Below are 11978 nucleotides of genomic sequence, written 5' to 3'. Positions count from 1 at the left end.
CCCCCCCCCCCCCCCCCCCCCCCCACCCCACCCCCCAAAATAATAATAATAATAATAGAAACCAAAAACCAGTACGTAATTAAGTCTCATAGTTGACAAATGTGGGGGTTGAACTCACATCATTAATCTTCAATGCATGAAGCTCCCTTCCTTTGTCCAGAATTTCACTCTGCAGTAAAAAACAAAACTTTGAATAGGCAAGGCCATCTCTATAGAAGTTTAAGGCACAAGTCTATGAATATGAAATCTTACAATGCGGAATCGTTTGACAAGCCCACACTTTATGCTCCGGCGCAGACGCCTACATTCTTCCTGAGTACATACTAGTACATCAATACCCCAGTGGAAGGGTAAAATGCATACACATTTTTTAGGAAAAACTGATAATGACACAATATCATGTCCATCACATTCTCATATCATGTCGAAGGGGCCAATGACCATCAACCAATAAGACTATTTTGACCTAAAGAAGTCAAAATAGTTTGAGCCAGATACATGTAGTGGAATATCCAAGCAATTATCTTTGCATAAAAAGTTTTCTAACCATAAATTAAGTTCACTTTGTTCGTTGAGTTTCTTAATCTAAATTCCATTCAGTCTCCAATATAAACGATAATTCAGTCACCCTTTGGAAACTAAAAGAAGAAACCAATATTTGACACTAAACATGTGGAAATACTACATATGGGATTCTCCCGCCCAAGTCGTCATGTTTTATAGACAAGATGTGAATCCTTAGAATGAGGCAAGGGTCCAACTTAGAATGTGCGGAAACGTTATGTACATTAAATTGCCTAAACTAGAGGCAAAATCGTATGACAAAAAGATGTAGATGTTCTTTAAACATTATAAACAGACAGAAACAAATCAACTACAAACCAGCCAGTGAGAGCTTCATAGACAGATCAATTCAGTGTTGCATGCAATTTAAATAGATATGCGCTCACTTATGATGAAAACCAAAGCAATTACAGAATTAAGCATGAGAATTGAATCTAAGTTGCATGAAATTAATAAATATGTCACCCCCATTACGAAATTAGTCAACTGACTTCAAACTAGTCATAGGGTTAAGAGATCGAAGGAAAATATCAAATTTTCAATTGACATAGTAAGTTAATAACCTCAGTAAATTCTTGGTTAGAAATCCCCTCGATGGACACAGACTCTCTCTTGTCCAAGTTCAATATATCAAGCATCACATCAACTGTTTTCTCACCGACGGTGTATGGTTCAGGGATCTTGCTTATGCCTGTACACATAGGCAAAATGTTAAGACGGAGGGTAAAAAATAATAATTCAATGTCATATCAAGCATTAATATTAGATATTAATACCTACAACTTGGACAAGCCTATGAAAATCATGCTTTTCATCATTATTCGGAATCTGTATTCTCACAGTTGAGCCTACAACCATGTCATTAAATTTCTTAGGATCATCAATTAGGCTCACTATCAAATCACGCCGCAAGTAAACCAAGTTAATGTTTTGAACATCAACTGCGGCATATTCATCTGCATTTAGCTGCTGCCTGCTAGTATCAGCTTTCATTCGTGTTTTATGCTTGTTTTCACAATCATCCACTACTTCACAATCATACTTTTCTTTGCTTTCAACTGGATCGATCACAGTACCAGCTCCTGTGTTGGTTACATTATTAGCTGCAGTTTCTTTTATGTGGATGTGAGATTGAAGAAGATTTAGCATCTCAAAGTGACCTATCCGTGATTTCCCAAATAGATTGGTAAGCCTCAAATCACAAATAATTTGAGATTGCAGTTGAGGATCGCGAAGATTATTTTTCTTCACATACTCCAGCAGTAAAGCTTGTACATCAAATGGCGAAAGCCTAGTTGTGTCACCATTTCTCAAATGTGCAACAAAGTCCATGAGCTCTGTAGTTGCCCATTTCGTGCTTCCAGAAAATAGTGTCCCCTCACTACTACTTGGAACGTCCACTGTAGAACTGAGTTTATTAGGAGAGCTATGTTGCCTGTTAGGCCTTTTCCTTTGCGATTTTGGGCTTCTAAATGAATTATGAGTTTCATGGCTTTTATCAATACTACCATCATGAAGCAAACTAGGAGCCAACTTCTGATCCATGATAATGCTTCTTTTCCATGAATTCTTAGCTCGAATGAGCTCATCTACAGTTAAAGAGAGTTTTTCTTTCAAATAAACCCAATACACTTTAAAAAGATACTCCCAGCTAGTTTTGTCATCAAAATCGACTTGGACCTGCATATTTTATGAGCAATTTATTGTGAGTTAAGAACAAAATATAAGGCATAAACCAGGAACAGTCGTACAGAAAATGGCTAATATATACATATATCTCATAACAAGGTCCAAATACAAGAATAAACTCTGAACATCGAGATGAGTTTATTGCCACGCAAATTAGATGATTGAATGTTAATCTAAAACCACGAATCACTTGAGTGAAACAGAAAGCAAAGATGGTTTTACATGAGTGTACATCCAGGGCCACATGATGAATGTATTTCTTCATATTATCCACTATCAAATTGGAAGAATAAGTAGACTTGAGAAATAAAAATAGACAGGAAGATGATATAGAATTTTGCATACCGATTCTCCATCAGTTGTGGCTTTCTCGATAAGCATTATTATTTTCATACAAGTTCCACAGAACCCTTTGCTTCCCCTAACACACTGGTAATCAGCACCTTTAATGCATCCTTTGCAAAGAGAAAAGGGGCACGTATAACACATATAATAGGAAGCCTTCTGGCACTTTGTGCATATGTGCCATCCTGCAGAATGATGAAAAATATTGCATCTTTCATTGTCGGGTAGGCAATATTATAATGACATCCACAGTCCAATCCTACTAGGAGTATGGAAACCAACGCCCAGAAATCAAACAAAAGCATAAAGCTACATACCACAATTCCATTTAGCCTTCGATCGAAAAAATGACTCATCTCGCTTGATGCACGATGGATGATATGCCTTTGGACACCCACTGTCAAATTACAATAAATGAAAACCATTTCTTAAAGGAAAACGATTCAAATATACCACAAGCCCGCACGTCCACAGCAAACAAAGAAACGGGAAAAAATTGAGTTCAAATTGTAACACTAGGCTCAATGAGGAAATTTTCTCCCACTTTAGATGCACAAACTAAATCAAGATAAATTCATTCGAGCTACGTGTTTATATATCAATAGCGAATTCTCCGCTTCAATATCTACAACTAATCAACAAACAAAAGTGCGATCGAGACGGAATTCCCTAAATAGAAGGCGAAAACGCAAAGCAAAGAATCCATAAATCCAAAGTAAAAAAATCTCCTCTAGCCCTCGAAACTCACGGCGAACCACAACAAATTAGCAGAAACAAACTCCACTCACCGTCGATCGCAGAGCACAAGGCTCCCACCATCAAAACATATAAAACACACATCCTCCTCATCCTTCTTCTGCCTCGGTGCCGCCGCCGCCACAGCCGCCTTGACTTGACCGCGAGGAGGACGACCTCGCCGCCGAATCTCCAAACTCTTATCCTTGAATTTAGCATTCAGGTTAGGGGAGGCGGAAGAATCAGCAGCAAGAACAGGTCCAGCCACCTGGAGTGGGAGTCGAACCAGCTGCGAATCATCTGGCTGTGGAGTAGTCGGGGAATGATCGAGGTTCATCAGGTCAGGACCCCGGTCATCGGGTTGAAGACGGGATGGTTCACACAAATCCAAAGGGGGATCGTGGGGGGATTCGTCCATGAAGATCGAAGAAAGAAACAGAGATTTAGGATCAGGAAGTGGGAAGTGAGAATTGGGAATTGGGAAGGAGCCTAAGTTGACAACCCTAAGTTCTTCTGGCGAAGGCAAGCCAACGCAAGGAAAAGCCTTTGCGTGGTCGGTCTGGTCTGGCCAGACGGCACTTGGAAATGGATTGGGTTTCGATGTGACAGGCCATTTTCTTTATTCCCTTTTTTTTTTCTTTTTTTTTTTACTCTCTTGAAATAATTAATTGGGTACGTAAACTAATTTTCTTGAAATAATTCATTTTAATTTTTAGTATTAAACTAATTTATTTTCAAAGTTATTATTTTTAAAAAAATTAATAAATTATGAATATTAACTACAAACCTAAATGTATTGACTATTCGTGTTTAGTTGAGACCTAATTTACTTAAAAATCGTTAAATACCATATTTATTAAAAGCTTAAATTTTTTAAATTTATTAATAAACAAAAAAAAATAAAACAGTAAAAACGGTCATAGGAGAGATATTTAGATATTTAGATTATTTTTAAATCAAATTTTACTTTTTTTTGTAAAACTATTACGAAAATTAAAAATATCTCGATAAATATTTGAATTTTATCAGATTTTTAATGAAATTAAAAAAAAAAAGTGAGTAGAATGTGAAGAAATACTTGATTTATATTAATATTAATAAAATAATTAAAATGGAATATTTTACTGTACGTGTACTATTGTATTATTTATTTATTTATTATTATTCGTTTTTTTTTTTTTATGTTCGAAGGGTATGGCTGAATTGAAGGACGACGCGGCTGTGGAATAAAAAAATTAAAAGAAAAAGAAAAAGGGAAAATGAGGGGTTGAAAATGTTAAGGTAATGGTCAAACGCGGCTGTTGTTGGTGGAGGTGACGTGGCAGACTGGGCGTTCAGCACCACGTGGGTGCGTAACACGCTGTCAACTCGAAGAAAACAGATGGGGACCACTCCACCTATTTGAATGTGACATTTGCTTCAAACGCTTAAAACATGTTCCTATCCGTATCGTCCATTACATATTAATTACATACTTTTAATATAAAAAAAAAAAAAAATTATAATATTCTATAACCATATAAATTAATTAATGTTCATATAATTCTATAATTCGATCGATTCGAACCAAATAATTAACCGTAGGTTGGATTAGTCCTTTTTTCCGATTTGGGTTGGGTTGATTCACAAACCCAAAAGTAGGGTTATAATCCAACTAACCCTAGTTTTAGATTATGTCACGTGTGTTAGCGATGAATTATGATGGTATAATTTACAGCTCTAACAGTTGAGGTGGATCTATAAAATATCTCGATTCGATCCAATCCAACCCACGAACACGCTTAATTGAGTGGAATTAACACGATGGATTTATAAAGAAAGGCAAAATAATGGGCACTCCCAACTTGATTTTGGAATTAGGCGTGACAATGTACATTTTGTGGGGTACCCATATTTTCACGTCCCATCCACTTTTTTTAAATATCCCTTTCTCCCCACTCTTTTTGTGTTTGTTTCTTTTATTATCATTCCTTTTTTCGAAAGTATTTGTGTAACGTCTCATGTCCAACATTTGGAATATAGATTCAGTGTTTGATGGTTATGATATGCCGTCAACATGGTAACATTATGTGAGATCCCATGTTGGTTACAGAAGGGAACGAAACACTCTTATACAGGTGTGGAAATTTCTTCTTAATAGACGTATTTTGATGTCGTGAGGTTTATGATAATACGTAACAAATTAAGACGGAGAATATTTGTTAGCAGTGGACTTGGACGGTTACAAATTGTATTAAAGACAGATACTAGACGATGTGCTAGTGAGAATGGGAGGTGGATTGTGAGATTTTGAATCGATTGGAGAGAGAGAAACGAAACATTTTTCATATGGGTGTGAAAATCTCTCCCTAGTAAATGTTTTTTAAAACCGTGAGACTGACAGCGATATGTAACGAGTTAACGTGGATACTATCTGTTCGTGGTGGGTTTTGGCGGTTATAAATGATATCAAAGCCAGAACATTGGATGGTGTGTCAGCTAAGACATTATGCCTATAATGGAGGTAGATTGCGAGATCCCAAGTGGAAATCTCACGAAGAGAATATCGAGTTTAGGACTATTACAAATAGTATCAGAGCAGACAATGGGTGTGTCAGTGAAGACGTTCGGCCCATAAAAGAGATGAATTGTGAGATCACACATCGATTAGAGAGGAAAACGAAACATTTCTTATACGAGTATAGAAACTATGAGGCTGACAGTAATAAGTAATGACCCAAAATTTACAATACCTAGCTTTCTATAGAGATTAGAGCCACAACGAGAAGCCGGTTTCGTGGAGCAGGCCGTTCCTCTTCTGGGCGGTAAGAGCGCCGTAGCTGTGTTGGTGATAGCGTGAAAATGACAACCGTACGTCGCCGAACACGAAGTCCACCGACCCTTGGATGTAGCAGTCCTTGAAGTAGTGCCGCCCCATGTTGCCGTGCAAGGTATCCTCCGCCGCTGAACCAGCACCTTATGAGCGTTGCCGCCTACCGATTGCTTTCCCAGCGCCCCCACGTACATAATTAGCACAAGAGATTCCAAAATTTTGCCTCCTTTAAAGAAAAAAAAAGGAATAAATTAGCACAAGAGCCACCGTGAATCCCACGCAATTTAGTGACACATACCTATCTTCCTACACCAATTCGAATCTTTTTAGAATTACTCGAAGCAAAACATGTTTAATTCATGAGTTTCTCCGACTAAACCACTAAAAAGTGCATCTTTTGTTGGTAGAAATAGTAATTTTTAATTTTTTAAAAATTTTTCTTACCTATCATATCCTCATGATCGCTCTCATTTGAATGTAATATCAGTTCATTCATGTACCCCTAATTTATAAGGGTGTTGTGAGATCCCACATTTTAAAAAAGTTTAATTAATATCTTTTAACATGTTAGTTTTGAAAGTTCCTCCATAGTTTTAAAACGTTATACCAATAGTAAGATTGTAACATCCCACATCAGTTGTAGAGGAGAATAAAATATTTTTTATAAGGGTGTGAAAACTTCTTCCTAACAGATACGTTTCTAAAAACTTTGAGAGGAAGCTCGAAAGGGAAAACCCAAATAGGATAATATCAAGTGCATCTTTTAGTTTCGTCAGTTGTGTCAGCGATGCAGCGCTCTCCTATTATCACGACCCCTAGTATTATCATTTTGGCTCGACGCTCGGGACATTTATTATTGAAATATACGAAAGGTAAGCTAAGGAGATAGGTACCCTTTGTAGATAAAAGTTGGGAGGTTAAGGGTGTAAATAGGAAATAGAAGGCAGAAGGATGAGACAAAGAAGAGGGTGTGGACCTAAATATAATAATCACAGTGCATGTGATTCCATCAGATATCATTTTCAGTGTCATAAACAATGATATAATAATGGAGACTGTGATGGGCGTAGGAGTTAAGAAGGGAATGTAATGAAACATTGGTTTGGTTTGGCAACTTGGGAGGAGACAGCTATGTCTACTTCTACCTTTTACTCAACCATTTGTTCTTCATTTTGACATTCGAATCGTGTTAGTGGAGATGTGAATGCTCGTGAATCATGTACTATTTCATTTGTTCGAGATGTGAATGCCCGTGAACTACTTGGTCCTTCAAGCTCGATGTAGCAGAACACTAAAGAAGGTCATATCAAACGTCATTCATCAAACTCACCTGATCTCAATCAGGGTAATGCATGTACTCCTAGACCTCACTGAGACCAAAGTTTGAACTAAGAGTTGGTCGAGTTGGTTGAGTTAGGCAACTTCCTAACCCTCGCTTGGTTTGGACTATGACCTACTGCAACTACAATATTCAATCCATTAGAGTATGGTTGACTAGATATGTTAAATAAAGTCAACGTTGATTGCCTTTTATCCTCGAACATGAAGAAGCATAATAATAATGAAAAACCCTAATGCCTGAGAATTAGGTGCACATAGGTGGGAAACAAGCATGTGAAATGGTGGTGGCCACTCATAAACTTCTATTTTGGTGTCCTCTCATGTCGTTTGGAGAGGGAAACGAAACATTTCTTGTAAGGGTATGAAAACCTCTCCCTAATAAACGTGTTCTATGAAGCTAACGTCGATATGTAATGGACCAAAACGGATAATATTTATTAACAGTGGGCTTGAGTTGTTACAAATAGTATCAGAACTAGTCACTGATCGAAGTAGGGTTAGACCCTCTCCATAGTATACGCTTGTTTTTTTTCGATGGGTGAGTTAAGAGTCAACGATGATGGAAACATGAACACAACGCTCGAGAGAGAGAGAGACATGGATGGATGGAACATGGAATGGTAACAATTATTGGGAGTCCCAAACCACAGACATAGCTTTCAAGCCTTTCCCTTTCCCCTCTCCCAAAATCCAACAGCTTTTCCTTTTCTCTTTCACCTTTCTCATTCAACTCTTTGGATTTTTCTTCTTTCTTTTTCAATCATTTCCTCGTCTTTTTCTGCTATCGATCTCTACTTCCATTTCGTTCCCCTCGATATCCGTCTCTAATAAGTTCTTATAGATTCAAAGCTAATATTAGGGTTCTTACGCTTTCTCCACTTTAGATACTCATAAATGTATGTTATTTACCCAACCAACAGAATTAAAAAGCTAAGCGCGTTCCTTGTTTCAAACCATCTCTCCCCTCAAGTTCTTCTTCCCGACAATATTACTCGTACATAATTAATTATAAAATATCTATTTTATTCTAGAAAGTGGACACGTTCATTTATTACACTATTTAATTAAGAGCGAGAAAATGGAAGGATGATTTTAAATAGCTCAAAGAAAATCCCTCCAACCCCTAATTGAAATGAACTTAATTTCAACCTAATTTGAAATTTTGAGATGATAAAAGTCAAAATTATTTATTTCATAAATCCTCTGCTAATATTTATTTCTAAAATATCTAAATATTTATTTTAAAGAAAAATGTAAAAAAAAAAAACTCATAATTATAGGATTATACATTAAATAACACAATTATAAATTATATAATTAATGTCAACTTAAATATAATTATATTTTGTATTGCATAATTATTTTATTTAGCTTATATTTCATCAATAATGTATCTAAGTTCAACATTAATATAAAAATGTTAATTATGGTTTCTATTACATTGTAAAAAAGAAGCAACAAAATGGCATAAAATAAATATTATAAACATCATTAATTAACCAATAATTTTAATCTTATTATATATATATATATATAAAAAGGACAAGTCATAGAACGCCACGTGTCTAATTGTAAACCGTGGGATGAGGGTGGGAATTTAGTAGATGATGGATCATCCCGGGAATGTGTAACACAAAATGGGATAGAAAGAGGAAGAGAGAGAAAGAAGAGAGAGAAAAGGGGTAATCAATCATCTCTGCAACAAAATCAGAACATACGAAGAAGAAAGCGTTTTGTTCTTTATTTAAGTTAGCGCCACCGTTCCCCATGGCGGCGTTGCAGGTTCCATTTTTACACACACACACAGAATCTGATTCCCAATTTAATTCATACCCTTTTCTCCGCCCTGCCTTCCGATCACCGTTCAGAGGCTGTTTTTTTTTTTTTTTTTTTTTTTTTTTTTTTTTTTTTTTTTTTTTTTTTTTTTTTTTTTTTTTTTTTTTTTTTTNTTTTTTTTTTTTTTTTTTTTTTTTTTTTTTTTTTTTTTTTTTTTTTTTTTTTTTTTTTTTTTTTCTGATATGGATTTTAATTCAAAATTAGGCATAATCTCTCCGGTGAAATTATGGCCGGTTTTTTCCCACTAGGCGGCGGAGGCGGCGGAAGCAGCGGCGGCGAGATTATTCATCCAACCGACGGATTACTTTGGTACAAGAATTATGAGAGCTTCGAAACAGAACAACAGCAACAAGGTGGAGAACGGTTTGGTTACTCCGGCGAAAATTCGCCGGCGAGATCGTCACTGGTGATGGTGAGATCCGGCGGAGATGGCGGTGGAGGGAAGGTTATTAGCTGCCAAGATTGTGGAAATCAAGCGAAGAAAGATTGTGTTCATATGCGATGTAGAACTTGTTGTAAAAGCCGTGGGTTTTTGTGTGAAACCCACGTTAAAAGTACTTGGGTACCCGCCTCCAAACGCCGTGAGCGGCTGATCAGTACTACCGGCGGTGACTCCAAACGCCCTAGAGACACCCACGCAACTTCTTCCGGTACAATTAATTTCTTATTTTTAATTCAATTTTAGTTTTTGACCAAAACCCACATCGATTTTGTTCATGATTTACAGAATCAAACTTTTTTTTTTGGTTTTAGGGTTTGAAATAGGGAATTTCCCGGCGGAAATAAACTCCACGGCGGTGTTCCGATGCGTACGGATGACAACTTTAGACGAACCCACCGGCACCGATCAATATGCTTATCAAACCGCCGTCAACATCGGTGGCCATATCTTCAAGGGCATTCTTCACGACCACGGCCCTGATCAACAACAACACCACCACAACCCACCCATCTCCGCCTCCCCGGACGGCGGAGCCCTCCTCATCACCACCGCCGATTCCGCCGCACTACTGGATCCTCCGCCGTCATACCCAGCTCCACTCAGCAGCTACATCACCGCCGGTACGCAATTTTTTCAGCCCCCGACATCTTAGCCGACGGTTTTCCGTTAGGGCATTGTGATTAAAAGAGAAATAGTGGAAATTGCAGGCAAAGTATATAATTTTTCATGAATAAATTTAAAAAAAACTGTAATTTTTATTTTATTTTTTGCATTAATTTGCCGCCATTGTTGGAACTTGGTGTCCTGCTTCCCCGTACGGTTGCCGGCGTTCGAATTTCTCTTCGTTTTTCTACTTAATCCGCCGATTTAACCCTAAACCCTTTATTTTAATTAATTTTAATTATTTCTTCTTATAATAATAATAATAATAATAAGGGAAATTAGAAGTTATTCTTGTTATTTCAATAATTCATTTCATAGCTACTCTATAATTGTCTGACAAGTTTAATTGGTATTTATAATTTGACAGTTAAAAGATATTAATATAAATAATTTGTTTATTTTTTTATTTTTTATTTTTGTTAAAAATATTATGATAGGCAAATTAATATAATTTTAGGGTTAATTTTAAAAAAATAAATAAAAATGTAATTTAATTTAATTCATAGATTTTTTAATTCTTCTATTATTGGAAAATACTAAATTAATTCACAAATTAGCACTATACTATGATGTTTTTTTTTAATGACAGAGGTTTGCATGTAATATTAATTAATAACCGAGTTGAACATAAAGAATATGTAACGCCCCGTACATAAAAGAGATTATTTATATAAATAAATGCATATTTCTTTGGGTGATTCAAAGCTCGAAACAATAATAAAACTTAAAAAAGAGGCAATTTCTCGATGTCTATGCAACGAGGGGAATTCATAAAATTATAAATGTTCGATGTCATTGTCATTAATTTATAATAAAATTTTAAAAAAATACAAAATCGATATAATTAATAAACAAAAAATTTAAGTAAAGGAAAAATAATTTGCATAGAAGAAGAAGGATGAAGAAGAGGAACCTGCATGCATTGAAAATAGAACGAAATGGCGGCGGCCGCCGCCGTGCCGGAAAGAGGAAACTTGTAACAGCGGCGGCGGCGGATTGGGTAGGAGGAGAAATGGAAAATGGGGAGATTGAGGAAGAGGGTGAATAATAATGAGAAAAGTAAAAAAAAGAAAAAAGAAATAATAATTAAAAAAAAAAAAAAAGAATAGATAGGGTTCACGTGAAATAGGGATTAGGGGATTAGGGTGGTGGCAGTGGGAGCTTAGTATATTTAATAATTAATGATGCATATCTTTATCTTATGTTATAATTCAATTCATTTAAATTACATAGCATAGGGATGTAGCATTTTCAGCTCTACCACCCTTTTATGCAATAATATATATATATATATATAACAAGTAAGTAAAATACATAATTATATATATACTAAGTTAATTTATATATATAACGAAGGAGGGGAGACCTGACACCATTCGAGTCACACACAAAAATCTCTCCTCACTTTCTCTTTATTCTCCTTCTCTCTTAGATGAACACGATTCTCCATAATAGTATGATATTGTCCACTTTGAGCATAAGCTCTTGTAACTTTGCTTTTGGCTTCCCTGAAAGACCTCACACTAATGATCACTCCCTAAACTAGTCGAG

The 11978-nt window shown here is 36.1% G+C and overlaps 2 protein-coding genes across 4 annotated transcripts in view; one reads left to right on the top strand and one right to left on the bottom strand.

Annotated features, from left to right (window-relative positions):
* LOC111482677 (zinc finger CCCH domain-containing protein 44-like) overlaps nt 1-3948 on the bottom strand; it is a 10248-nt gene extending 6300 nt beyond the window's left edge. The window contains exons 1-7 of one of the 2 annotated variants that reach the window (XM_023128580.1): nt 3387-3948; nt 2916-2995; nt 2599-2783; nt 1341-2244; nt 1128-1255; nt 253-312; nt 119-169 (exon numbers count right to left, since the gene is read on the bottom strand). In XM_023128580.1, coding sequence (XP_022984348.1) covers nt 119-169; nt 253-312; nt 1128-1255; nt 1341-2244; nt 2599-2783; nt 2916-2995; nt 3387-3751 — 1773 coding nt within the window. In that variant the 5' untranslated portion in view covers nt 3752-3948. The remainder of the gene's footprint in view (nt 1-118; nt 170-252; nt 313-1127; nt 1256-1340; nt 2245-2598; nt 2784-2915; nt 2996-3386) is intronic. The other variant, XM_023128579.1, reaches the window with a different exon arrangement.
* A 5179-nt stretch (nt 3949-9127) lies between these two features.
* LOC111482954 (protein SHI RELATED SEQUENCE 1-like) lies at nt 9128-10527 on the top strand. Of its 2 annotated transcripts, XM_023129002.1 has the most exons (3): nt 9128-9268; nt 9527-9972; nt 10076-10527. In XM_023129002.1, exons 2-3 carry the CDS (start codon nt 9549-9551, stop codon nt 10414-10416), a joined length of 765 nt encoding a protein of 254 aa, XP_022984770.1. In that variant the 5' UTR covers nt 9128-9268; nt 9527-9548; the 3' UTR covers nt 10417-10527. The 2 variants fall into 2 exon arrangements, with proteins under 2 accessions (XP_022984770.1, XP_022984771.1); XM_023129003.1 differs by lacking the exon at nt 9128-9268 and having other exon boundaries at nt 9478-9972.
* Nucleotides 10528-11978: the final 1451 nt, after the last annotated feature.

This window comes from Cucurbita maxima, unplaced genomic scaffold (genome assembly GCF_002738345.1).
Source record: "Cucurbita maxima cultivar Rimu unplaced genomic scaffold, Cmax_1.0 Cma_Scf00008, whole genome shotgun sequence".
NCBI lineage: Eukaryota > Viridiplantae > Streptophyta > Magnoliopsida > Cucurbitales > Cucurbitaceae > Cucurbita > Cucurbita maxima.
The sequence above is the reverse complement of the archived record's forward strand: the minus strand, read 5'-3'. Positions and strand labels throughout refer to the sequence as shown.